Source organism: Sceloporus occidentalis, unplaced genomic scaffold (genome assembly GCF_023333645.1).
Source record: "Sceloporus occidentalis isolate IW3139 unplaced genomic scaffold, rSceOcc1.0.p SCAF_7, whole genome shotgun sequence".
NCBI lineage: Eukaryota > Metazoa > Chordata > Lepidosauria > Squamata > Phrynosomatidae > Sceloporus > Sceloporus occidentalis.
Window position 1 is genome coordinate 51,768,804 of NW_028316987.1, and position 27,303 is coordinate 51,796,106.

The following is a 27,303-nucleotide window of genomic DNA, read 5'->3' on the forward strand; positions in this document are numbered from 1 at the left end:
AACAATAGACATTACTAACTAGCTTTCAGTATTAACTCCAATTTGAAACTCAGTCTGTTTTGAAAATCCAAGTTAGCTACAAAACCTGGTTGGCTTTAATCATAATTAATGCCAAAGCAAGCCATGTGAATGGCAATCATAGGAAAGCAAATACACACACACACACACACACACCAGTAACTGCTATGATATCACAGCAGCCTACTCCTATTGCTTTAACCACAATTAAGAAATCAGGAACATTTTAAAGAGCCCAACATTTGCTTGAGAGGATCTCAAAAGTATGGTTCAATTTTATTAAAACTGCCTTTGAAAAATGCTACATTTATTACTGATCATGTCCTACTAACTGCAATAAAACATAGTCATAACTAAGAAACTGACTTCTTGTACATGTGTCCAGTCAACATGAGATCCTCAACAACCAGTGGTTGTTTCACATGACATCAGGATGGTGGGCATTTTACATGGTGGCACACAACATGTGGAACACAATGTTTATCTAAGAAGAGATATTCAGTTTTAAATGCCTACAGAAAGCAGTCCTGTTTAAAGGCCAGCTGAATAATTTAATTACCATTTAAATGTGTTTTAAACTGTTTATATTGCCTATTTAGGATTAAGATACCAAGCAGTTTACATATACCACACATACATACACACTTGCAACTTGCTGTCATGGTTTTATATCCAAGAAGGGTGTCTATTATTAATAATCAACCCAGATAAAAAATATTGTATGCACACAAGTCAAGGGTGAACAGCTAGATTTTTATCAGCATTATCAATCTATCACTTGCACTGCTAAGGAGAACATTGTTATGGAGAAATAAAGAAAGTCTAGAGAGTCAGTTGCTGTATAAAAGCATTCATCCACTTTTCCAATTGACACTAGAAACCTGAAAAATTCTCAAGCTGTAAGTTAACAATTTTCTATCTGGTATTTAACATTCTCAGGTTATCTGGCCTGTACATTTGTATAATCAAAGGGATTTTGCTCGTGATAGTACAAACATAAGGATCCCCTTGGCAGTAGTTGCATTCAGTTCATATTTTAAAGTGTGCATTCCCAATAAAATGTCAGCCTTTATAGTTCTTCAGGGGTCCCAAAACAATAATTTAACAATTATTGCTTATTTTTTTCTAGCTTCCACTTATTATTATTATTTAATTTCTATCCCGCCTTTCTCCCCAAAGGGACCCAAGTGGGCTCACAATAACAATTTTAAAACCATATTGCAATAAAAAAGGAAAAATTAAAAACAATGTAAAATTACAAATATTAAAACCACAATAAAATCATGAAACCCATCCCATATAAAACCCATCCCGTAACTACCCATTAAAATCCTGTCTGAACAGAGCCGTTTTTACCTGCCAACAAAAGGCAAGCAAAAAGGGGGCAGGCTTACTTCTCATGGATGGGCATTCCAGAGGGCAGAAGCAGCCACCAAGAAGGCTCTCTCTCATGTCCTCACCAGGTGAGCCTGTGATGATAAAGGGACTGAGAGAAAGCCTTCCCAGGAAGATCTTTGGACTCTAGCAGGTTTGCATGAGGAGATACGGTCTCTCAAATAATCTGGACCTAAGCTGAGTAGGGCTTTGTAAGTCATAACCAGCACTTTGAATTGTGCTCTTTCTTTCATATTCTTTCATCCATAAAGGGTAATAATAAATGTCCTACATTAGAAATACTTTATGTTGTATTTCAAGTTTTCTGAACACTAAGAGGTGCTTTGCTACATGTTCAAAAGCTTATAAAAAAACTTTTCAGCCCTAAACTGACTTTCATTTTTAAAGATGTCTGACGTTTTATAGTAGTGGATACCCATGTGCGCACATTCCTGAGATGTTTATGTAAGCTACCTTGAAAAAATAATTTAAAGGGCATGATATAAATGTATAAACAAACAAAAATAAAACATTTAACTTTTAACTGTAGAACAGGAGTGGGCAACTGTCAGGGAACAGAAGGGCCCATTGGCCCATGGGATGCCACCACCCGGTGCCATAGTCTCCACAAACTAGAAGAGGGTTTTTTTGTCCTCAAATGTCCAATGCAAACCTCAAGTTGCTACAGAAAGAGGTTACTGCCTATGTTGTCATATTTTCAGGTGAATTTGGCTGTATTCTCACATATCTATATCCCCTTTACCTTCTCACTCCTATTAGTTCTGATTTTGGTGGGGAAAGATCTAAAGCTGACATGTGGAACATCACAGCAAAATGACCATGTTTAGGGTTTGCTACTAGTTATTTGCGGGCAACCCCCCAATTTAGGAGTGGGTGGGGTGCCTGGGGAGCCGCAAGAACGTGGGGAGCCTTGGGGACTATATTCATTTCACAAGCTGTACTCTATCCACTCTTCCTACAGACAAATACTGTAGATTTGTTTGAGGTATCTTGTGATGTACAAGCTTTTCAATGTGAAGAAAAACTGGAATGCTCCAAAATGCATACAATGCAAGACATTTTAACTAAATACCAAACCGGTAACTACTTAAACAAATAAGAACTGTAAACATGAGCCTGTATTAATGAGAAAAAAGTCTTACCCAGAAACCTTGTTACATGACTTGACAAGCAATCTAAAATGTGTATCTGTATGTAGAGCAATAATTATAGTAACACATGTACTGTATATCTGAAGCTGCATGTAATAAACCAAGCAGTGCATTAAGAGGAGATGAATTTTTTATTTACTGAAAATTCACATACTTTCATTTACAGCTATCCACCAGTACATACAACAAAATTATCTTGAATTTCAGAAATATTCTGCCTTGGCAATGTCAATTAAAAATTCTATTTTAAACAAAAATAGATCTTTCTCCTGAATCCCTAAGGAATAAGGTTAAATATACTATACAAGCAGAGGGAGTAAGTGGAAGATGGTTATAATTCTTAAGCTGAATGTGAAAAATTACTCTCTCAGTACATCTCTACAAGATCTACTTATAAGTCTTCTAGCACAGAGTAATGTGACCAAGAAATAGATCCCAGGATTGAGTTACATAGTTGGGAACAGTCTCCTTGACACCCATAAATAAAATGTTAAAAATTAAAGTCCTTAGGCATATTCCTAATTTTTTTCATTGTACAGTTAAAATGTGACCCAAGTATGTGACTGAAAGTTTCCTACTGAATACAAACACAGTAACAAATCCAAGTTGTGCAAGGGTGAACAACTTGTAACCCACAAGATACTGTCAGACTGCAGCTCCCATCATTTCCCACTGGTTATGGTCAAAATGCTTAATGGGACCAGCAGTTTTAAAATATCCAGCAGGCTGCAAGTTGTCCCCTCCTGGCATGATGTGGTTAGATTATATAAACACACTGCCACCTAAGTTCAAAGCAGGCAGAATCTACCCCTTGACACAAATGGGGTCAACAGAAAGTTTGTACATATGTATACCCAACAGTGCCCCCAGTGATTTCCATTAACTCCAGGGGGAGCAAATAAAGTGCTACAACTGGAGAACTACTGGAATGATAATAAGACTTTTAGATACAAGGTGATTCAATTGTTATTGGCAAGGATTCTGCAGAAGGATAGACTACAACATATACTTTAAGAGCTAAGGCCTCTTTACAGCTAAAAGGCCCCTCTCTATCTCTTCTATCCACACACCCCTCCATATGCCATTCTTCATAGCAATGGGCTTCTAAGTAATATTCTATTAAGTCACATTTTGAAGCATTATTATTATTATTATTATTTCTTACACACCTCTCTTCATAGATCGAGGCGGGAAAGAACAACAGGTTAACAAATACACCATATCAGTTAAAAAACACATCAATTTAAAAGGACAAATAAGGAATATACATATTAAAACAATCCACATTTAAAATTCACAATTTAATCAGGGCACTATATTGCCATATAAGTGTGCTAAAATACTTGGGTCCCAGTCTGAGAAAAAAGTGACATATAAATCAACACTAATAAATATTTAAGTGCATAGTAAGATATATTTCACAAGACATCTAATTTTTTCATATCAATGAAACTGTACAATTGCCACTGGTTAGTAACTGTTTAAAAACACAATAAACCAATATTGGAAACCATGAAAATGATTTTTCTTCTAATAAAAGTCAGGCTTTCACAAACATAAGAAATGTGCTGGATCTGACTAAAGGGCCACTTAGGCCTGAAACAGATGGGGAAAAAGTGCCACCTTTGGGCAAATCCGGTGGCATGACCCCCTGGATCAGCCAGAAGTCATGCTAAGGTTGGCTAATGCAGCCCAAAGCCAGCTGCAAAAGGAGTGGGGGGAACCATTCTTTGCCAGCAGTTCGTTCCAGACTGTGGTAGCAGCCAGCCTTGAGACCAACCACAGCATCCGATCATCATGGGCTCATGCTGATCGGGGGTCAGTTGGGGTTGGAGTAGCCTCTGGCCAGTCCAAACTGCCAGTCTGTTTGACCTTTTAGTCTAGTTTTCTATTCACAAAGGTCCCAAACCAATATTTATAGGAAGCCCTCAAACCAGATATGCATACAATGGGTATCTTCCTAGCTTGTTAGGTCCCTGCTCAGCATAATGAGATACAAAAAGAAGTGTTCTATATAATGCCAAGCATTAAAAGCAAGTAAAATACAGCATTAGAGAAATGGTTGGAGCAGGTTGTCTGTTCCAAAGCTTTTTGTTACAAGAAATCCTCTTCCCCCCTAGAAAACAAGAAGGCGATCGTGCACAAAAGACCCACATAATGAAACTTCTGCTCTCTTTTTCTCCCAGTGTCTCTAGCACTGACAAAGAACTCAGGGTAAAAAGATCTCACTGGTATCCAGAAGAAATATTTAAATAAAGTTTCCAATGTTAAAATGCATATATATAAGGAACAAGTATGTTTGCTTACTGGTTGCTACAACAAAACACCTTGTTTTGCATCTAAAGAGAGCCTTTATACACCTTAATCACACAATGCAACACCTCTGGTCATGCATCACATTTTTCAGAAGTCAGGGCTAATAGTTATCTTGGCATTGTAGTTTCTTTAAAAATGACTGAATAGAATGTCTATGCCCTTTGGATGGTAGAATCATATATACTCATAAAAACGAACATTTGCCATGTACAAGTAGCTGGAGGGCATAAAACTGAAGTATATGATCAGCCATGCGAATTCAGGGAATAATCATTATGGCATAATGGGTGACATCTGGATCACATTGAATATACTGCTAATTCCTGAGTCCATTAAGAAGCATACAATCAGCCCTCCATAGCCATAGATTTTTATCCACAGATTCAGCACCCATGGCTTGCAACTATTTTAAAAAACGTATACATTCCCAAAAGTAAATATTGATTGCACCATTTTATATAAGCGACACCATTTTGCTATCCCATTGTACTGAATGGGACTAGAGCATCCACAGATTTTGGTATCCAAAGGGGGTTCTGGAACCAAACCCCAGTGGATAACAAGGACCCACTGTATAATACAGGATAAGACTTATCACAGACAGGCTCAACGTCACACTAAATTGATCAACAGGCAGCAGTGTTGGCTGGTGTCCATGTCAGTGGAGTGGTCAACCTGTTTTGAAGTTTTCTTCAGATTTTAAAGAAGGTAGCCATGGATCAACCCTTCCATGATAGGTTCGGTCCCTTAAAAAGCTCCTTTAAAGCACTCCTTTAAATCTGGAGTGGATTCACTGCCCATCTGACATGGGAGTTATCAGCTGCCACTAGATGCTGGATCCTGTAGGCCAACAATATCTGAAGGGCTAGAGACTGCCTGTTGCTGTGTGTCTCCAAGTCATCTTTAACTTATGAAGATCCTAAGGATTTTCTTGGCAAGTTTCTTCAGAGAATTTGCCATTACTATCTTCTGAGGCTAAGACAGTGTGACTTGCCCAAGGTCACTCAGTGGGCCTACCACTGAGCTAAATCATGGTTTATCATAACCCTCCCCAAGAAGCTTCAAGTATCCGAAGCCTCATATGCCCCCTCCCCTATGGAGTTACTCCTCTGGTGCAACTACAAGATCAAAATCTTTTGCTTCCCGTTCTTGCAAAATCATAAACAAACCATAATTAACATCAATGGCAATTCTGTTGGTCGGGATAGCACAACTGAGGTTAAGGCAAAATTCTCTCTACCTGCTCCAAAAGAGATGAAGGAGGAAAGTATGTGAGCCCTAGAGGCAGTATGGCTATCCTTTTCATGATAAATATGGTTTAATGTGGCACTGGTATGTATCTAGAATGTAATTTATAAAACATATGCCACCTGAGATTATTTTTGCCAATGGAAAGACACCTGTTTGCTAGATACTTTTGACTTAATTTCAAGAGATTATATTTTTCTTTTATCTTCATTTGTAATTAAAACTAAGTTACTTTAAAAGGTAATTTTGCTTCTCACATTATTCTTTTTTAAAATATTTTAAAATAAAACTTTGTCTGAATGTACCATTTTGGAACTAAAAATCTGCACTATACCTTTAACACGTGCATTATTGCATTTTTAAGAATGCCTTCCAATTTCAGTTTAAAATAGTCTGTAACTGTGCCTGAGCTTCAGGAATAAGAATTAGCTTTAGAATAGCTTTTGCTTTCAAATCTTGTCTGTTTGGGGCATAAACTAATGCATCTTGAACAAAGCTAATATAACTACCAGCTGTTTGATTTTCTCCACTGCTTCAGTTTACTTATACTACCTTATTATGAAAGACATCTTCTGAATGAAATGTACATTCTAGTTAGCATACGAATTCTAGCACTTTCATAAAGATATCTGCATTACTAAAGACCACTAAAGACAACGGTATTTCTCAGTATGCAGTTCTTAAAAAGACAAAAGAAAAACACACCACACACTAAAATTAGGCTTTGTACTATCTTTCCAGATTGAAAATGGGGGTTGAAAAGGCTGCTGCTACCTACTGGTACACAAAAATAGTTCTCCCCAACTTACAATGGTTCTCTTGTTAAACAGGTCTTACATGTATCAGTAAGACGTGTTCAACAACCTGCAAAACCTGTTTGACAAAAAACTATAATAAGTTCAGGTATATGGGTGGAACTGTCTGTGCTCCTATAGGCAAGAACACTTCTGCTATACTGCCTCCAAGTCTCTGACAGACTGACATCCTTACAACACTAACATTAATCACCATGCAAGGAAGCATTTAGCTATGCAAAACAAAAATAGATTTTTATTAAGTGAATGCAACTGAAGCCAGTTAGAAAGGCTTACACCTGAAATCTATGCATGTTTTCTCAGAAGTGCCACCTACCATGGGATTTACTCCCCCATATACATGCACAGGATTACAGCCTTAAAGGAAATGTTACAAAAACAGGATCTGCAATGATATATTTTAAGTACATATCCCCTTAGCAAAAGACTTAAATGTTTATTTGGCAAATAGAATAATATATAGAAGCTAATTTATACAGCTCTTTGGTAAAACAACTGTCTATACATCATTGGGAACTTATGCTAAAAAAAAACTTTACCAATTTTGATAAACACACAACTCAAAATGCCACTTTGTGAGTAGATTTTGTATATTACAAAAGCCTAATTGAACAAGGACTGTTTAAATAACTAACCCACTAAATTTTTAAGTACGTATTAGAACTATGTGTGTATGTGCCTCCAGGATGCCTGCCAATTTACGGTAACCCCATGTATTTTTTAGGGTTTTCTACGCTTGCTGTTAAATCTCACACTTCTGAAAACCAACAATACTCAAGAGTCAGTTTCAGAAGTCACCATAATCATCACCTCCTTTTGTACCATCTTGGCATTAATATGTATCCCACTGACCTCATAGTTTTAAGTACGACTCCTCCATACAGGGACGTAGCTAGGATTTTAGGAAGGGGGGGGGGGGTCCAGACTAAGTGCCACCATTATAATGGGGCTTGAGTGCGGCGGCACAGCAGCACACACCATTCATTTTTCTAATGGAAGGGGGGGGTCCGGACCCCCAGAACCCTCCCCCTGGCTACGTCCCTGCTCCATAGCTTTTTGACCATACAAGAACAGGGGTTTGTACAAAGAGCCATAGATCCTTTAAGAATTTAAGTCAACATGCAGCAGGTATGGTGGCACCGGATCACCAACCTCACTAGCTTTCTGAAGTGCCAATTTGACTGAATTTATTTGCTGAGATATTACTCCAACTAAAGCAATTGACTACACTGGCTACTATCCATCATCCTGATAACCGTTTCCCCAAACTTGTCATGACTTCGCTTGATCTCTCCTACCTTATCTGACTCAGACTCATCTAGACAAGACTTGCATTTTTTAAAAAGAAAAAAAACTATATTAAATGACACAAGCAAAGACAAATACACATACAAAAAATTCAAAATATGAAATCTGTTTTATTATCTTTACATTTTTTTATTTTAAAAAGCTGCTTAGTTCTGTTAGATTTTGTATGAAAAAATAATTCTGAAGTCTTAATCTTGCAGTCTTGCAAAGTACAGGAAATTGAAACATTTCAACCACACATACATTTCTTATTAAAAAAATGCTTAACTTAAGACCCTAACAACAACCTTACTGCATTCTGTTCCTACAGTAGCAAATCAGATATCTATGGGAAGTCCTCAAGGAAAATATGAACACAGATACATCTTCCTGCGTGTGTTCTTTTGCAACAAATATTGAAGGAAACATATCAGTGAAAACCTTATTGTCCATGTCAATACTTTTTTCCACATACAAATACTCCTATATGAAAAATTTCAGACCAAAAAATAGAAATCTATATTTTGACACTGCTTAATAATTGATATAGCTCTTTCCCCCTAGAGGCCCAAATGGCTTCTGTGACATGAAACACCTTCAACCAGCTAAAGTTGGTGTGCCAATAGATTTCCTTCTAGACCAGTGTTTCCCAACCTTTGGTCCTCCAAATGTTATGGACTTCAGCTCCAAAAATTCCAGATTGTTGGCCAAGCTGGCAGGGGCTTCTGGGAGTTGATGTCCAAAGCCAAAAGAAGACAAAAGTTTGGGATCCACTGTTCTAGACACTAATAACCCAACACAATTATCTTTGCATCCATAAGCTCAGCACTAGCTATCTATAGTACTACTGCCACAGAAGACTGTCCAAAAATTACAATTATTCTAAAGCAGCTGCCAATTCAAGTGAGGCAGTAGCCATAACACAAAAATTGCCTTACATTTATTAACTATTCAAGTTGTATACAGAATATACCACAGCAAAATATATACAATAAAGTTTGATCACACTGGTACTGCCAACAAGAGGGACAATAATTCAAGAACATGGTGAAGTAAAGAGGCAAAGACTAGTGTGTTTGTACAGTTAGTACACTTGTCAATTAATTTTATTAGTGGTGCTTCCATGTATACAAACTGGTCTAAATTTTATATAAGAAATGTATGCAGGACTATGCTCTAGAAAGGTTTTTTAAAATCCATGATCGGTCTGACTTCCTAGAAATAGAATTTGAATGTTTCTATTCAGACTCAGGCTGCAATGCGCTTGGGGGAAAACTTTAATGCAAGCTCCATCTGTACAGAGGCTAAGCACACCAATCATTATCTTGAAATGACTGATGCAACAGCCTAAGATCTCTTAAGTAGCTGTTCTCCAAATCTACCTTCTCTCTTGGGGGTGAGAAAGCCAAAAGTACTATGGAAATCTACTGTTTAACACTATGAAATGAAAATGCATTTTCGGTCACACTGACATTTTACCTAACCAGCTGGGGGAAAGAAAACACCATATTTTACAGCAGTAGGCATTACTGTAGTCTTCTATCATACTGAACTACTGAAGTCTCTGAAATGTTTATGGCTAATTAACCGTAAGTTACACTGACAAGTCTGAACATCAGTCTCTCTCTCTCTCTCTCTCACACACACACACACACAGACTACAAACCTATGTCAGTTTTAACAGCAATAAGGAATGTCGACTATTTATCACATAAGCTACTGCTTTAGTCGTGTAAAAGTGGGAACAAGTCAGTTAACCATACTACAGTGATCATGCTATGAAACATACCACAGTTGAATATGGATACATTACGGATACCTGGAAGTCTACTGATGACTAATTATTGTACTTATTAAATTAAAAGAGGCTGAAAATGAATACGGAGAAGAAGTACCTTTTTGCACTAGTTGAAAGTTTAGCAGCTGTTTTGCTAGAGATTTTGCCCTCCTTCTTCTTGGGCTGAACCTGTTCTCTCTCTTGATCTTGTTGAACACTTTCTCGCTGATCTCCATCAGAGCTGCCTCCGCTAGTGCTTGGACTATCATCAACTCTTTGCCCTTCAGTGGACATCTTAGATTCTAAATAAAAATAAATACATAAATGAATAATAAATACAGTGGTCCCTTGTTATCCGGGGTTTTGTTCCAGGACACCCCCCCCCCGCCCCATGGATACCAAAATCTGTGGATGCTCAAGTCTCATTAAATATAATGGGTAGTAAAATGGTGTCCCTTATACAAAATGGAAAATCAAGTTTTGCTATTTGGAATTTATACTTTAAAAAAATATTTTCAAGCCATTGATGTTTGAATCAGTGGATAAAAAATTGGTGGATAAGGAGGGCCTACTGTAAAATGATTCCAATGCTGACTTGATGTTTAGAGATTATGCTTCTTAACTACTGAACTATAACATGCTATTTTAACACATTATTAAAATGCCATTAATAGATAACAGTGACTACTGTAAATATACTTTGCAGACAATATAAATTCCTAGTGGACAAGTTTCTTTAATACTCTTTTAGTTATTCAACTTTGTTTGAAGTCTCATTAGACGGCTAAAATACAAATATATCCTCAAGTACAAATAAGGTTTTCTGTGGCATACACCTGAACAGTCCAGTAATTGTTATTCATTTAGCTTATCCAGAGCAAAGCAGAACAAAATATTATTAGTTAATTTTATCAAAGCACAAATCCCTTTTTTTGGTTTTAAGTGATACCTTATGAATGTGAAATGTGTATATATTGTGCACAACTGCTGCCTTTTTTGGAAGCAGTGGACAAAAGACTTTAATAATGGCAAATAAATCAAAATTGAGAATAAGATTATCAAATATTAATTCTAAACATATTATCTTGAGATGTTTAATATGATGATGTGGACAAGCTGCTTGGAAAGATGAGGCCAATCACTTGTCTGTCAGATCCAAGTCCATCCTGGCTGATTAGAACCACCAGAGGAGGGCTGAGCAATTAGGAGGTAGAAGTTGTAAATGCTTCTTTGAAAGAGAGTAAAACCTTTATTGGACCCTACCTCCCTAGATAATAATCACCCAGTCTCTAACCTCCCCTTATTAAATAAGAGCAAGTTGTGGTAACACAACTTCAGGCTCTCTTGTATGAAACATATTACCTGGTTGTATTTTAATCTGGATCTAAACCTGGTTATATGACAAACACAGTCTCGGTTGCCTTGCTTTGCTAGCTGACCTATACCAGGAGTTGGCTGGGTGTGTATGTATGGAGTGCATCCCTCTTGGTCCCTCTGGATCTCTCAGCATTTGATACCATCAACCATGATTGTCTTTCTGGACTATGCTGGTATGGGACTTGGAGGTATTTCTCTGTAGCATTTCTAGTCTTTCTTAACTGAATGTTTGCAGAAGATGGTGATGGGGTAGTGCTGTTCATTTGACATTAGCCTGTGGGGTTCCACAGAGCTCAAAACTATCCTCTGTGCTTATTTAACATTTACATAAAGCCAGTGGAAGAGGTCATCTGGAGTGTTGGAGTTAGATGTCATCAGATGATACACAGATCCTTTTTTTGAAAGGATCTGAGGAAATGCTATCAGCTTTTTCTTTCAGTTAAGTGTTAAAGGTGCTACAAAATCCCTTTACATACTGTTCTTACAGTGTAAGCCTGCCCATGTCTACTCTGAAGTAAACCCCACAGCATTAATGGCTCCTGCTCACAGGACAATGGGTACAAGCATGCCAGCTTCCTTTAAGGTACATTCTCCTGTAGGAACTTCAATGGGGCCTGCTTCCAGGACAATGGTTAAAAGCTTGCTTTTTAAATTTCAAATGCAGGCTTCTACCTGTTTACTAAAAAGGAAGCATCACTGAATTTAGTGGACTCCCATGAAAACAGTTATAAGATTGCCTCATTATTTAAACTGCACTACTACATTTTGAAGCAAAAGTAAACCCCGTAATTCCCCACCACCATGTATGGATGTGAAAGCTGGAAAGTTAAAAAGAAAAAAAGAAAAAAAGTCAATAGGAAGAAAATCAATCTATCTGAGATTTGGTGCTAGACAAGAGTACTATGGATGGCCAAGAAAACAAACAAATGGATTATAGAATAGATCTAGCCTGAGCTCTCTCTGGAAACTAGGGTGGGATACAGACCGCCCCTTTTCCCAATGGATCGGGGCCTCAGCAGCCACAACGCCAGCCCTGGAGACCCCGATCTGCCACTTTTCCAGGCCTCAGGGAAGCGGCAAAACGCTGCTTCTCCATGACCTGGAAAGGGGTGTCTTTGGGGCTTCATGCCCGAAAGACACCCCGACAGTGGCAGGAAGAGAGAAAAGAGCCAAGCTTATATATCGCTGGCGCAGCCGTGTAAAGGCTGCACCAGCGATACCCACTGCAAAACGAGCTCCATTTCGGAGCTCCTTCTGGCGCCGCTGAAAGGGCGCCACAAGTGCCCTGCAGTGGCATCTGGACGTCACGACCGTGCACGTGTTGTTTGGCTGCTGTGTGGCCATGACATTGTAATGGCAGCACCCATGTAGACAGGGTGCTGCTATTTTGACGCCACGGTTATGTGCTAGGGTTGCGGGGCGTCTGTAAAGGACACCCCGAGGCAACATTAGCACGTATCCAGGCCAGCGCAAAGCACCAGTCTGGATACCGCCTTGGATGCCTAAATTGAGGCTGTCATACTTCAGCCACATCATGAGGAACAATTAATCATTAGAAACACGATGATGCTAGGAAAGGTGGAAGGTAGTAGAAAGAGAGGAAGACCACATGCCAGATGGCTTGACTTGATCAGGCAGGACACAGGCCTAAGCATGCAAGACCTGCGCAGAGAGGCTGAGGGCAGAGTCTTGGAGATGTCACATCCACAGGGTCTCCATGAGTCAAAGTGAACTTGAGGGAGTTTAACAACAGCAATAACAATGTGCTATAAATGAGGCTGCTCTTGAAGTGTTTGGAAGCTACAGCTAGTGGAAATGGAGCAGCTAGACTGGTGACAGGTATGAACTTTAGAGACCACATAACACCAGTCTTATGAGAACTGCACTGGCTTCCAATCTGCTTCCGAGCTCAATTCAAGGTGCTGGTTTCAACCTGTCTTGTGTGTGAGCTGTGTGCTTCAAGGCATTTCCAACTTATGGTGACCCTAAGGCAACCTCTGAGGCTGAGAGCATGTGACTTACCCAAGATCATCTAGTGGATTTCATGGCTGGCTTCATGACGCTCTGGTGTCAAGCTGGGGATCGAACCCCAGTCTTCAGAGTCACAGGGCCGAAACAGACCAGCAAAAAGGGCTTCCTTCCAAAGGTGGATTGGTGTTGTGGCAACTGCATGCCATGGCCCCAATAGGCCTTGAAGATGCCCACAAAAGGAGTGGCAAGAAGCCGCTCCTTTTTCAGGCAGCAAAAAGCCAGCTTTGCCTCCACACCGTGGCTAGAAGCTGGCTTCATGACGCTCTGGTGGCATGCATCATGTAAACAACTTCTGTTCTTTCAGAAATTCTTTAAAAATCCATATACAATAACCAAATATAAAACAAAATGCATTTGCAAGAACAGTAATGTTAAAATTATTAAATAGAAACATGAAGTAACACACAAAAGGCAAAGAGCTAGTTCCAATAATATGGAAGCAGTAGCAACAAGACCTTTATTCTGCTTCCACCCTACAGTCCTCTGCATAATTAAACATTGTTCTGAAGACTTTCACAGACCAACAGAGGAGGTTTTTAAGGTGCACTAAGGTGGGAGACTACTTCTACTTATAAAAGCACATCGTTGGATCCTGGCCACTGCTTCAACACCCAATCCATGTAAAGCAAATGTACAATTCATGCATAATGGATATTTTAATTGTTTATACTTATTGTACAATGCATTGAAACATTTTTTTTGTAAAGAAAAAGCCTAGCCTATGAAGTCTCAAAAAAAAAAATCCCTAACAACCAATCATCTTAATAAATATATGGAATATTTCCCTTCCTTCAAGAAACCATACACAGTCCAAAACCTAATAAACCTATTCCTTTGTGGAAGCGCAATAATTCTATCTCATTTCATGCATAGTGCAACATCTGATACCTTTTACAATATTTCCTCAATTTATCCTATGGCCAGATCATTCTTGAAATTTTTAAAACTAGAAAACAGTCCTCAGAATATACTACCGGTAAGTAATGAGAATGCATCTGAGCATATGTTTATTCCTCACTATGGACTACCACACTGCTGAAACTACAAGGCTGACCTTCTAGGTGAATTCACTTAAGCAATTATCTTCAACCTGTTCTTCATTCTTCAATCTCCTGTTCAATATGGAGATATTGGTGTTTCAACACTTCACACACACAAGCTTGCCTTAAAAATGAACATGTGAACAATAAGAGTAAAAAGTATTTGATCACAAGAAAGACTCAAAATGTAGCACTGCTGAAGCTGAATTAAATATAGATGGAAACATTTTCCTGTATAAATGTAATCAGCCCATAATACTTTTACGAAGCTAAAGCGTAGCAACACCTGGAATCCTACATACAGTTCTGGGCATTGATCCCCCCCAAAAGATACTGTAAACTGGGAGAAACTTCAGAAAATGGTAAACAAAACGATGAACGGGCTAGAGAAATTCAAATGTGTGGCACACTACTGAGTAAGTGGGAAAGGAAGATATTATTTTTAAAAGAAAGGAGACAGACAGATGTGCTTAAATTTATATATGGTTCAGAAAGAGAAAGGATAGAGAAAAAAATATTTTTCATAATACCTGAATTGGGGTCATTCAGAAAGGATGACTACTCTAAAATTCAGATAGAAACAAGAACTTCGAATAGAGCAGAATTAAAATCAGAAGTTACCACGCCAAGATGTAGTGATGGCTGCCCAATATGATAACTTTAAAAGCGGGATATCCCACTTGTTCTTTCTTTAAGCTTACTGAGCTAGCCTCAAATGCAGCTGAGACCGAAAAAAATCAATGGAATTGCCCTCATCTTTCCCTTCTGTATAATATTAAGTGACAAAAAATTACTCAATTGATCCAGATTTTTAGTCTCATCAATTAAGACTGCACAACCAACAAAGAACATCTTGTCTGGGAAGGGAATGTTAGCAACAGGACAATACAGATGAAGGGATTTTCTTCCCTTCAACTGTTTCTCACTGAGCTTCTTAAGGGTATCTAAATGTTATGAGTGAAGATGAGCAAGTGCCAAGAGTGTAATTGTAGGCAGGTATTAAGGGCCACTCCTGCTGCAGACTACTCTGATGAAAAGGAGAAACAGAGATGAATATCATTTACATGCTGATTATACATCTTCCCAAAACTTTACATCCACTCTTCCACTGATTTCATGTCAGTATTTGCAACAAAGCGGTAAAATGAACCCTTGGGATTGGATCATAATTACCTCATATAGTCAAAGACTGGAATGTAAGAGCAAAACAATTGCAATGCAGTAACCTCAATCCCAAATAACTGCAAATAATCCAGAAGTGAGTGACACAAAAGGTTCCTCAGAATCAGCAGGGTCACACTCCTTGATATCTCTTAGCAATGCAGTCCACCAAAGCCATCAAAACAGTCTCATTTGCAAAAAGCTAGTTGAAATAAAGAGAAAAGGATGCAGAAACTCCTTTCAACTGAGAAGAGTTGGAATGTGTCATACTACTAACCCACTACTCTGTTTTGGCCAAACAACAGAGGTCTGAAGCTGCTCTATAATTCAGAAGACTAATGGATTAGACCAGGGGTAGGCAACCTTTTTGAGTCGGGGGCCGGGTTGCTGTCCCTCAGACAACTGGGGGGCCGAAGCCGGAGGGTGGAGCTTCCACCCTCCGGGGGCGGAGCCTCCACCCTCCGGGGGCGGAGCTGCACATGGGGGTGGAGCTTCCACCCTCTGGGGCGGAGCCACATGCCAGGGCGGAGCTTCTACTATCTGGGGGCGGAGCCACATGTCAGGGGCAGAGTTTCCACCCTCCAGGGGCGGAGCCGCATAATATTTGCAAGAAGCTACTAGGGCCGGCAATGCCATAACACAGGAAAAACGCATGCACACTGTCTCAACCCACAAAAGAGCAAGCAAGTCCATGTAGGGGGATTATACAAAGAGAATACCAAAGGAGAACAACAACAATAATAAGAGCAATATTTGCAAGAATGGAAGCGACTAAGCAAGGCCACAAAACAGCAAAAAATGCATGCCACTGTCTCAACCCACAAAAGAGCAAGCAAGTCCATGTGGGGGGATTTTACAAAGAGAATACCAAAGGAGAACAACAACAATAATAAGAGCAATATTTGCAAGAATGGAAGTGACTAGGCAAGGCCACAAAACAGCAAAAAATGCATGCCACTGTCTCAACCCACAAAAGAGCAAGCAAGTCCATGTGGGGGGATTATACAAAGAGAATACCAAAGGAGAACAACAACAATAATAAGAGCAATATTTGCAAGAATGGAAGCAACTAGGCAAGGCCACAAAACAGCAAAAAATGCATGCCACTGTCTCAACCCACTTTCTTTCTCTCCCTTCCTCCCTCCCTATCACTCCCACCTTCTCACCTTTTCTCTCTCTCTTCTCCCCTCCCTCCCTCCCTCCCTCCCTACCTCCCTCCCTCTCTTTCCTCTCCCTCCCACCCTTTCTCTCTCTCTCTCTCCTCCCCTCCCTCCCTCTCTCTTCTCTCCCTCCCACTCTCTCTCTCTCCTCCTCCCCTCCCTCCCTCTCTCTCTGCCTCCTCCTCCTTCCCCCCCGCCCCTCCATTTATAGGAGGGAGGAGGGCGGGGCCAGGAGGGAGGTGGGCGGGGCCAGGAGGGAGGTGGGCGGGGCCCATTTGAAGGCCCGGTGCGGCTCCTGGAGCCCCGATTCAGGGCTCCAGAGGCCGCATCGGGCCTCCCAGGGGCCCGGTGAGGCTGCTGAAGCCCCGTTTCAGGGCTTCGGCTGCCGCATCGGGCCTCCCAGAGGCCCGGTGCGGCTCCTGGAGCCCCGTTTCAGGGCTCCAGAGGCCGCATCGGGCCTCCCAATGGGCGCCGCCATTTTGCCCTTCAAAATGGCGGCGAAGTCTCGCGCGGCCTTTATGGTCGCGCGAGACTTTGCCGCTATTTTGAAAGGCAAAATGGCGGCCGGAGCGGCCGAAATCGGCGGCGATTTCGGCGGCAGGAGGGAGCGGGGGCCGGCAGAAAGGCGCCCGCGGGCCGCATCCGGCCCGCGGGCCGGAGGTTGCCGACCCCTGGATTAGACTTTTTCCAGTGTAGGTAGAAACCTTTCCTACCTCAAGAAGTCATTCATTGCACTGTAATGTTTCCTCTTGATGCTATTATGGAATCTTATTGTTGTGTGGTTTTATTATTGCTTACTGTAATCTGATTGAGATTGCTTTTGGTATTTCACACTTTGCTAGAGCTGTTATATTTTGGTAACAGTCATAAGTATTTTTATGACATCTTATATTTTGCTTTAATTTGGAAACTGCCTAGGGAATCTGTTATAAGACTGGAAAGCAGGCTAAAATACTCTAAATAAAATGAAGAAATTATCTCCTGGAATGGGGCCACAATTTATTCCCTCATAACAAGTCAATATTAGCTGTTATGAATGCTTTATGGTGCTTTACTGTTTCAATGCTGTATATGAATTGTTATGGTATTTATGTGTGATTTAATTTTTAACTACACTGGGAATTCTGGTGAATTAAAAAAACGGTAGGGAAACAAAAACAAAAAACCCCTAATAATTTTACTAAAACACTATAATCTTATTCCCATGGGATAGTCCCTTTGATGATGATGCATTAGCTATAACCCACCAACATGGTCTTCAGCACTATTCTCAGGGTAAGCATGGTCCAAGGCACCAACAGTACTTCCAGGTCATAAAGTGGGCATTTACTACTGAGTTGTTTTGTCAGATTGCTGCCTGGAAGGCCCAAATGGTCCAATTAAGGCCTAGCCACCACAGCTGTCCTTGTCCGAAATGATATGGGAACTGTTTAAGGTTCAAAACACACTGCAGAAGTAATCCAGTTTGAGACCACTTTAACTGCCCTGGCTCAATGCCGGGGAATTCTGGGAACTGTCATTTTGTGAGATATTGGGCCTTCTCTGTCAGAGAGCTCTGGTGCCACAATAAACTACAATTCCCAGGATTTCCTAGCACTGAGTCGGGGCACTTAAAGCAGTCTCAAATTGAATTATTTCTACAGTGTGTTTTGGACCTAAGTCACCCTACCTTTTGTGCTTATTAGCCCTTAGAGGTAAACAAAACCATTTTAGAACAATAGGAAAAATATTATGGAAAGTGGGGATGATCAAACAAATGCTTCAACAATTTGTTGAAGTGACATGCAACTGTACTAGCATTTTTAACCCCAAAGCCCTAAAGGTTTATAGAAGCTAAATCAGAGTAATTGTTAGGTTTTTCCCCCAGACTAAATTGTTAGTTTTTTTCTCAAACTAAAGAGATATTAAGGAAATGTTTAGTCAACAGGTAAAAAAAGGATCAACTACAAAACACAATTTAAAAAAAAAATGTAAGCGTAAGTAATTGTACCATCTGTGATGAGAATCATTAAGTCATTCCATCCTGCAGAGTAAAAAAGGAACACTAATTCTAAGATAATGCATGCTTCAAAATATAGCTTTTCCCCTTCTGAACTTTTGTTTTCTCACATGCAAATATACAGTGGTACCTCGGGATACGAAATACCCAGGTTACGAAATTTTCAGGATACGAAAAAAACCCATAGGAAATTATTGTTCCGGGTTGCAAAAGTTTTTTCGGGTTACGAAAAAACTTTTGGTGCTTTTCTGCGCGATTTCACACGGAATCGCGGCTTTTCCCCATTAGCGCCTATGGCGATTCGGCTTGCGAAGGCTTTTCGGGTTACGAACGGCGCCCCGGAACGAATTAATTTCGTAACCCGGGGCACCACTGTATACAGATTTAATCAGCTGTCTCTCTTCAATCAGGTGCAAAGGCAAGGGGGAAAAACTTCTGAAGAGCCATTACAATTTTCTGTTCCCACTTTAGCTATTCCTTCTTATAAACTATTGATCTTTTAAGTAACATATTTTTGAATGTATTTACATTTATATTCTACCTTTTTGTCAAAAAAAAAAGCACACAAGGTCACTAAAGAGAAAAAGAATGATAATTCTGATAAGTCACTCCAAAGTAATACACAGGAAATTAGAAGCACATGCTTACACTAATAACTGCAACTACAAAAATAGTTTCAACTATCATATATATTCGCGTGTAAGTCAACCAAGGGCAGGTTGGTATGACCCATGGATAAGTCAAAAGTAAAACTTAAGGGCATGTAACAAATCTTTTCTTCATTAAAAATGTAAAGCAGGAATATACTTAGGAAGAGCTAAAGAGAAAGAGAGGGTCTGTTTATTTGAGGAGTTACAATGGTGGTGGGTGTAAATTGCATTGCTGATCTTAAAATGTCTACAATGATACAGTTGGCTCTCCGAATCCACAGATTTTCCATCCACAGCTTGAAAATATTCCAAAAAATTAAATCCCAAAAGTAAACCTTGATTTTGTCATTTTATATAAGAGACCCCATTCCATTACTATGTCACTGTGTATAATGAAACCTGAACATCCTTGGATTTTGGTATCCACAGAGGGTCCTAGAACCAAACCTCAGCAGATACTAAGGGCCCACTGTGCAAATACAGATAGGGAAAGGAATATAAATGAGGAAAAAGAATGACAATGTGGCTTAGAAAAAAAAAGAGAAGAAGAAGAAGAACAAGGAAAGCAACCTGTCTCTATTAGGAACCCAGTGCGAAGGCAGTGACAAGAGGGTAAAGTGAGAAGCTGTCATGCCCAGCCTGGAGGATGGCTTGGAGGACTCAGAGGATGAGCTAGAGCTCCTGGGACCTGAACCTGTAATGGAGGAGCCAGAGCCCCTGGGGCTTGAACCTGTAACGGAGGAGCCAGAGGCTGGCCCTAGTTCTGCTGGAGCAGAGTCTATGGCCCCTCCAGAGATTCAGCAGTCAAGTTTGCCTGGTGCCGAGGCTGTGGACACGGAGGAGGATCTGGGCAGTGTGCCTACCTTCAATGAGCGTCGAGCAGAAAGAGAGGGCCTTCGAAGATCTCGGAGGCTTTATCAGAAGCGTCTTCGTAATCAGACACAGCTGAAGGCCGGCTCCTTGCCTTCTTAAGCACCTAGAGCATGTGTGGTTCTTTGCCAGTGGATATCTGACTCTTTTAGAGGAAAGACTCTGTCTCTGGCTCCTTTGGCTTCTTGTCTTGACTACCCGGAAACCTTGACCTTGGACTGCTTTATCGACCTGCCTATCTGTTGCCCTGAACCTCGGACCGTCTGACAATTCTCTTGGTAATCCCTTTTGGTAGAACTACTGTGAATCTCCAGGACTGTGTAGCTTACACTGACTTTGCTGTGCTGGGAGGGGGTTTGTTTGTTTGGGAACTAGCTGCCTTATCAGCCCTTTGGCTGCTTTCCCGGACAGAAGCCCCTCTTGATGTGGAAGTAGTGCTCTCACCTCATTACTCATCCCTTGCCCAAACTGGAGGGAAAAAAGCAACCCTCTTTCCTTCCTTCCCTTCATTTTCCACCCAAGCACCATTCAGCAGCAATGTGGGGGAGACAAAGAATGTGGTGCGCCTGCTCTTTTGGATGCTTCAGGTGGAGCAGAGCAGCAGCTGCCATTTTAAATAAAGGTTTACTGCATAAGTCTTACCTCATGAGGACTGCAGAGAGACTGTCAAGCCTCATGAGGCTTACTGTATATACTCAACTATAAGTCGACCTCATGTATAAGTTGAGGTCAGGTTTGGGGGCCATAAGTATGGATTTTGCCAGGACCTGTGGAGAGGTCAAGGGTAAAACTTGGAGGCTCCTTTAGTGTGTGTATGTGTGCGTGCAGCAAAAGACTCATTGATGCTTTTTGTTTCAGCATTCAGTTTTCGTTTCAGTGAGACACAGCATGCAGGTGGGAGATGGACTCTTAAACAAACAATAGCAATATCACTCAATCAATCACCCAGGACTCTTTCTGCTTGGTTCAAGAGATAAAAAAAATCTCTCTCCACAGGGAAATCTGAAAGAGCTGCTATCACATTACCATAGTGACCTGTAAATAGGTCAATTTGGGATTTTGGGGTCAATTTTTGGGCATACATTTTTAGACTTATAGACGAGTATACTGTAAGATACTATTAAAAATGGCCACTGCTACTCTGCTTCACCTCAAGTGCCCAATGGAGCACAGAATTCATCCAGCTGGCAACCGCACCATTTGTTTCCCGTATTGGCCCACTGATAAGATGACCCAAGTTAAAAGACATCAGGATAAAACCCATAAACACAAGACAAATTAAAATCTTCCAATACAAAATTTAAAATATATTCAGTTAAAATTCATAGTTTAAAATTGACTGGGTAGGTCTGTGTATAAACGAGCACAGACAGCATATTTTGTTTTTGAAGTTTAGATTACATCCATCAGATAAATGTATAAGAATAGTCCTCCATAAGATACTAATATTTTAACAAATCATGACAATAAATAAATGCTAAAATCTGTCATCTGATGTCTGTTTTCTCACTTTCCTACCTGTCCCCACACAGAGAGATATACATAGTTTTGTAGTATAGCCAATAAACAGTTAACTAATAGTCAAGTCACATCTCACTTAAATATAACTGGGATAAAGACATCTTTTCTCTGTCTTCAACCTTTTACATGTGGCCAAAAGAGAATAAATAAAACAACTAACTGAAATTCAACAGGGGAGAGTGATACTGTAGGAAAACATTTTATTGCTGATATTAATACCACACACAATCAAGTAGCCTCAAGGTTATGTCACAGTGCAATAAATGTGTGTGTGTTTTAAAGGAAGCTGCCTAAATCCCTTTTCTATTAAATTACTCCACATGCAGAAAAAAAGGCTTTTAAGTGTCTGCTAGGAGAAAAAGATAGGACTGCACAAGGGTCAGAGAGGTTAAAGTCTTTCCAAGAACATAAGATAATGAAGCACAAAAAACATGGCCATAAAAGTATCTGGGCACTCTATGAATTTTAAATACAAATGTACAGAACTACTGCACAACTTCACATTTCCTCCTTCTCTACTCTCTCCCCTCTTCTCCCCCAGAAGAGTAAGCAGAACCCCAGCAATGAATGACTGGAAAAGACAGCAATAATGTCTCTCTAAAACAGCCTTTAATTTCATATAAGCAAAGATAAATTGAACATTTTTTCTGGGCCCGTGAAGAGTAGCAGAAAGCACTACGTCGCTTCATCTTCATTAGAAGCCAATCAGGGTGAAAGGATCAAAACATTGGGGGGGGGGGGATATGAAGAGAAAACAGGGGAGCCTGGTTTATAACCAACTAGGCCAGAGCTTGTGATGGGGGTGGGGGAGAGAAGCAGCTGTTCTGGGCTGATGCAGACACAGGATACGTACAAGTCGCCTATTTTTCTATTTCCCCAGAGGGAGAGGGAAGCCACATGTCACAGACATAATTATGCAGAACTGAAAATGGCAAGAGGTTAAAATGGACACTTTTAAAAATGTAACATCTCAGACGCTTTCCTTGGAAAGCAGGAAGAACAAGAGAAATGAAGGTGTTGAAATTAGCAGGAGAGAAAAGGAAGCAGAATGGAAGTAGACAGTGGAAGACTGAAATTGAAAGGAAGGTTTCAGGCTAACATGGAAAGGTATTGCAGAAGGGAAACTGGGATGGGGGGGGGGGGCGGGCAATGTCAAGTCACAAATTCCCCAACATGAGATCTATTGCACAAAAGCTACAGCCTCCTCTCACACATGTCCAATCTATATGGGCTTTGAATGAGAGGGAAAATGGGAAGTCGTCTGACCTCTTCCTCTATTTAAGAACTCATAAGGGAGAGGAACTCGTGTATTATTTCTCAATAAAGTATTTCTCTCGCTGATCAGGAAAAGAAAAATGGATTTACTTTGCGCACATGGACATAGAGGGGATTATGGCCATGTAACAAGGACTAAGACAAAGAAGATAAATGCCAGCAGGACAGCAGAGTCTTTAAAATTGTCAGAGCAACAGTATTCATAAATAGGCTGAGTGTTACCCCACAGCATATGCTAGTGTAGTCAGATAGATGTAGAAGTCATCATAAAAGAAATATATTTAACAATAAAACTAGTAAGACGAACAACAGAAACCAGAAAAGGGGGAATAATACAAAAACTAGGGGGACTGGCAGTACTCTGCAATGAAGACGTTAGTGGAATCCTATTGGTTATTATGAAAAGTAATATATTAGGAGAACAGCAGGCAATGAAACTATGAGTAACTGATAGGTTCACCTTAGGGTCACCATAAGTTGGAAATTAATTGAGGGTACACAACAACCAAATCTGGATGATTCTATAAGGAAGTGAACAGTCAGAGACTGATGAATTTCCACATGATCAATTTCTTCTATTTCTATCATTTTTATGTAAGGAGTCACACGAGCCCAATATACCCTTGTCAACCGCAACAAATACATGGATGTTGATTTTCCACATGAAAAAGTATAGTGTGAAAGTCCTGTATGGCAAAACTGCCTCTGTCACATGAATTTGCACATACTGTCTTTATTGCATGAGGTTGGCCATGTAATTCTGAGGAACCTGTATTCATGCAGAAAACTGGTCACTTGCAAAGCAGTCTGAAACTGCAAAAATATATTGCCATATATCTGCAACGTTCCCTAGTGTACCTAATGAGACTTGCCATTGAGTAGCTATACAGAAGAATGTGCTGTTAGCCTAATAAGGGTTATTTCCCTTCTCAGAATGACGGAAATTTTGTAAAGCAGGGGTGGGCAAACCACAGCCTCCACATGTTGAAGCACAACTTGAAGCAACTGAACCAGTGCAGCTAACAGTAAGGAATTCTGACACGGAGATCAACAGCATCTGGAAATTCAACCCCTTTGTAGGACATATTTACTATACTGGAAGAGAACATATGAGACTCAATTTGAGGTCGGCAGTTCATCTTTTATAAAATAACATCTATTTCAGAAGCTATCACTTAGGGAATCAGGTCAATTCAGTGAGGAGAACAAATGTAAAAATAAAGTGTTTCAATTTAGGGAGTTGGGAGGCAAATCAACTATGGGCAAGACATTGGACAGAAATAAACAGATTTAAAGCCATGCTTCTCAAGATGTCTGATGTGGGGGATTTTTAACCCCAGTACCATATTGCTACACATCATCTACAATCTTTTCTATCCCTCCTAGAAACTCTCCAAGGGCCAGCAGCTGATGGTTCAAGACAACAATCCACAGATACCACCTGGAGTAGCACTGGCTTAAAGAATTAATAATTTTGAGAATGAATATTGAATTCAGAAGTTGCCTATTGCACTGTATCTGTGACAGTGATAACATATCTATGAAAAGGGTCATGTTTTAATAGATGCGACTACTGCAAAATTGGCAACGATCCTATCAATCTAGGAAACAGTATTTGGAAATAATAAAGGCAATAGTGAGGAGAGTAGGATAATGCTGAGAGTCCATGTGGTATGGTTTGGATGCTGGACTATGACCCTAGTGACTAAGGTATGAATCCTCATTCATCCATGGAAACCCACTGGCTGAACTTGGACAAGTCATACTCTCTTGGCCTCAGAGGTAGGTAAAGCCAAACTTCCTCTGAACAAATCTTGTCAAGGAAATCCCATGACAGAGTTGCCTTAGAGTTGCAAAATGACTTGAAGGCCAACAACAGCAACAATGCATGCTGTTGCAAAAATATTTTAGAAGGGTCTTTGTCACAGGAAGCGTAGTAGCTCCTTACCAGTCCAATGAGAATGGTAATGAAATACTACTACTGAGGAATTGTACAATGTGGGAAATCGGGGAATATTTGATAGGACTGGGTGGTTATGTGCCTTCAAGTTGCTGTGACCCTATCACAGGTTTCATGGCAAGTTTCTTCAGAGGAGGTTTGCCTTTGCCATTGCCATCCACTAAGGCTGAAAGAGTGGAACTTGCCCAGGGTCACCCTGTGGGTTTACATGGCCAAGCCAGGATTTGAACCCTGTTCTCCAAAGTCATAATCCAACACTCAAGCCACAACACAACACTGACTCTCAATATTTGAAATGGGATTGCCTTTCCCAGAAACAGAGCCATCCCCCCCCCCCCACTTGGTGCAAATCAAACACTCATATGTGTGTGGGGAGTGTGGGTGGGTTTCAGAACCGCACTCTGTGCAAATCAAACACTAAGGTGTGTGTGTAGGGGGGGGGGGTGTCCAGAACGATACTTGGGTATGTACAGAAGGCCTGGGACCTTACCTAACTGCTGAGTACAGGGGGGCCATGAAAGGGTGTTAAAGAGGGGTGGTCTCAACTAGGGCAGGCAGGAAGTTGGCCCAAAGAGAGGGATGGCTGTGAAGGAATGGATGTTGTCTGTGGGAGAGACTGAATGGTTAACACAAAATGGGGGTGAGGGCTGGGAAGAAAGTGTGTGGGGGGGGAGACTTGGAGGGTGTCTTAAGGGAGAGGGAACTATTTGGTCAGTACCAAAAGAACAGTACAAAGGGCTGACTGGAGACTGAGGAGCACTAGGGATTTTTACCTTTCAAAAGGACGCCCACCAAGTGGGAGGTGTATAAAAGGAGGGTTTCCTGCCTCAATAGGGGATGATGGTACAGAAAGAAGGATGTTAGTATCAAAAGGAGGGGTATTTAGATCGAAAGGAAGGGGGTAGTACAGAAAGGAGGGGCTAGTATAGAAAAGGGAAATTAGTACAGAAACAAGAGTGTGGTTAGTATAGAAAGAAGGGGGTGCATAACTGGGAGGGTGGTTAGTATAGAAGGGAAGGAGATAATTGGGGCCAGTATAGAAAAAAAGGGGTGGTTAGTATAGAAATGTGGGAATTTTTAGTATAGAAAGGAGGGGGTGGTTAGTGTAGAAATGGGAGTAGTTAGTATAGAAAGGAGGGGGTAGTACAGAAAGGAGAGGGTGGTTAGCATAGAAAGGGGGTGGTTAGTTTAGAAAGAGGGATTAGTATGCAAATGACAGGGTGGATAGCTGGGAGGGGGTTAGTATAGAAAGGAGAGGGTGGTTAATATAGAAAGGGGGTAGCTAGTATAGAAAAGAAAAGAGGGGTGGTTAGCATAGAAAGGGAGTAGTTAGTATAAAAAAGGGGGGTAGTTAGTACAGAAAAGAAAAGAGTGGTGGTGAGTATAGAAAGGAAGGGGTGGTTAGTATAGAAAGGAGGCACTGTAGTTAGTATAGAAAGGAAGGAGGGGGTTAGTAGAGAAAAGGGGGATTAGTATGGAAAGGACGGGAGGATAGCCGGGAGGGGGGTGAGTATAGAAAAGAAAAGAGGAGTGGTGAGTGTAGACAGGAAGGAGGTAGTATAGAAAGAGGGATTAGTAGAGAAAAAAGGGGGGTGGTCAGTACATAAAGAAGGGGGTGGTTAGTTGGTGCACATGGGCCAGAAGAGGGAGGGAAGGGTTGGTTGGTTAGCCTTGGATGCGAAGGCAGAGGGGCTAAAGGGGCTCTGTGTGTGGAAGGAGAGGGCTTTTACCTGCGCGGAGGCGAGGGTCTCTAGCTCCCCAGCTTCGTGTCAGTCCTTCAGGGAGGGGCGGGTGGGGGTGGGCAGAGGGGGAGTTCCTCTCTCCAGCCGCTCACTCAGACATAAGCGCCCACCCCTCTCCCTCCCTCCCTCCAGGGGCGACTCCTCCAGCTGCTGCTGCTGCTGCCGCTGCCCCTTCTCTTCCTCCTCCGCCAGAGAGAGAGGAAAGTAATCCCGCCGCGCCGGCGCGCGCTCCCGACTGGGCCAATTAAGCCCAGAGTTCTGAGTCTGGAAGAAGAGGAGGGGGCGCGTGGGCGCGAGCAGAATGACGAGGGAGGCGGGAGTGCGCATGCGCGCGGACAACAGTGGGCGGGGCGTAGAGAGGAGGCAGCCTGAGGTGTATATAATGCGTGTGTCATAGCAGTGCACAGAGATGCCGCTTGGCGTCGAGTGAGTGGCGCCTCGGTCTCTATTGCCCGCCCAAAGTCCCCTCACATCCAACGAGGCTCTGACTCTATGAGGGAACCTTGGGCT

The 27,303-nt window shown here is 41.1% G+C and overlaps 1 protein-coding gene across 1 annotated transcript in view; it reads right to left on the reverse strand.

Annotated features, from left to right (window-relative positions):
• The window catches only part of LOC149309735 (ubiquitin-conjugating enzyme E2 E2), a 160,831-nt gene extending 133,775 nt beyond the window's left edge, over positions 1 to 27,056 (reverse strand). The window contains exons 1-2 of the mRNA XM_089532941.1: positions 26,782 to 27,056; positions 10,126 to 10,309 (exon numbers count right to left, since the gene is read on the reverse strand). Coding sequence (XP_089389067.1) covers positions 10,126 to 10,301 — 176 coding nt within the window. The 5' untranslated portion in view covers positions 10,302 to 10,309; positions 26,782 to 27,056. The remainder of the gene's footprint in view (positions 1 to 10,125; positions 10,310 to 26,781) is intronic.
• Positions 27,057 to 27,303: the final 247 nt, after the last annotated feature.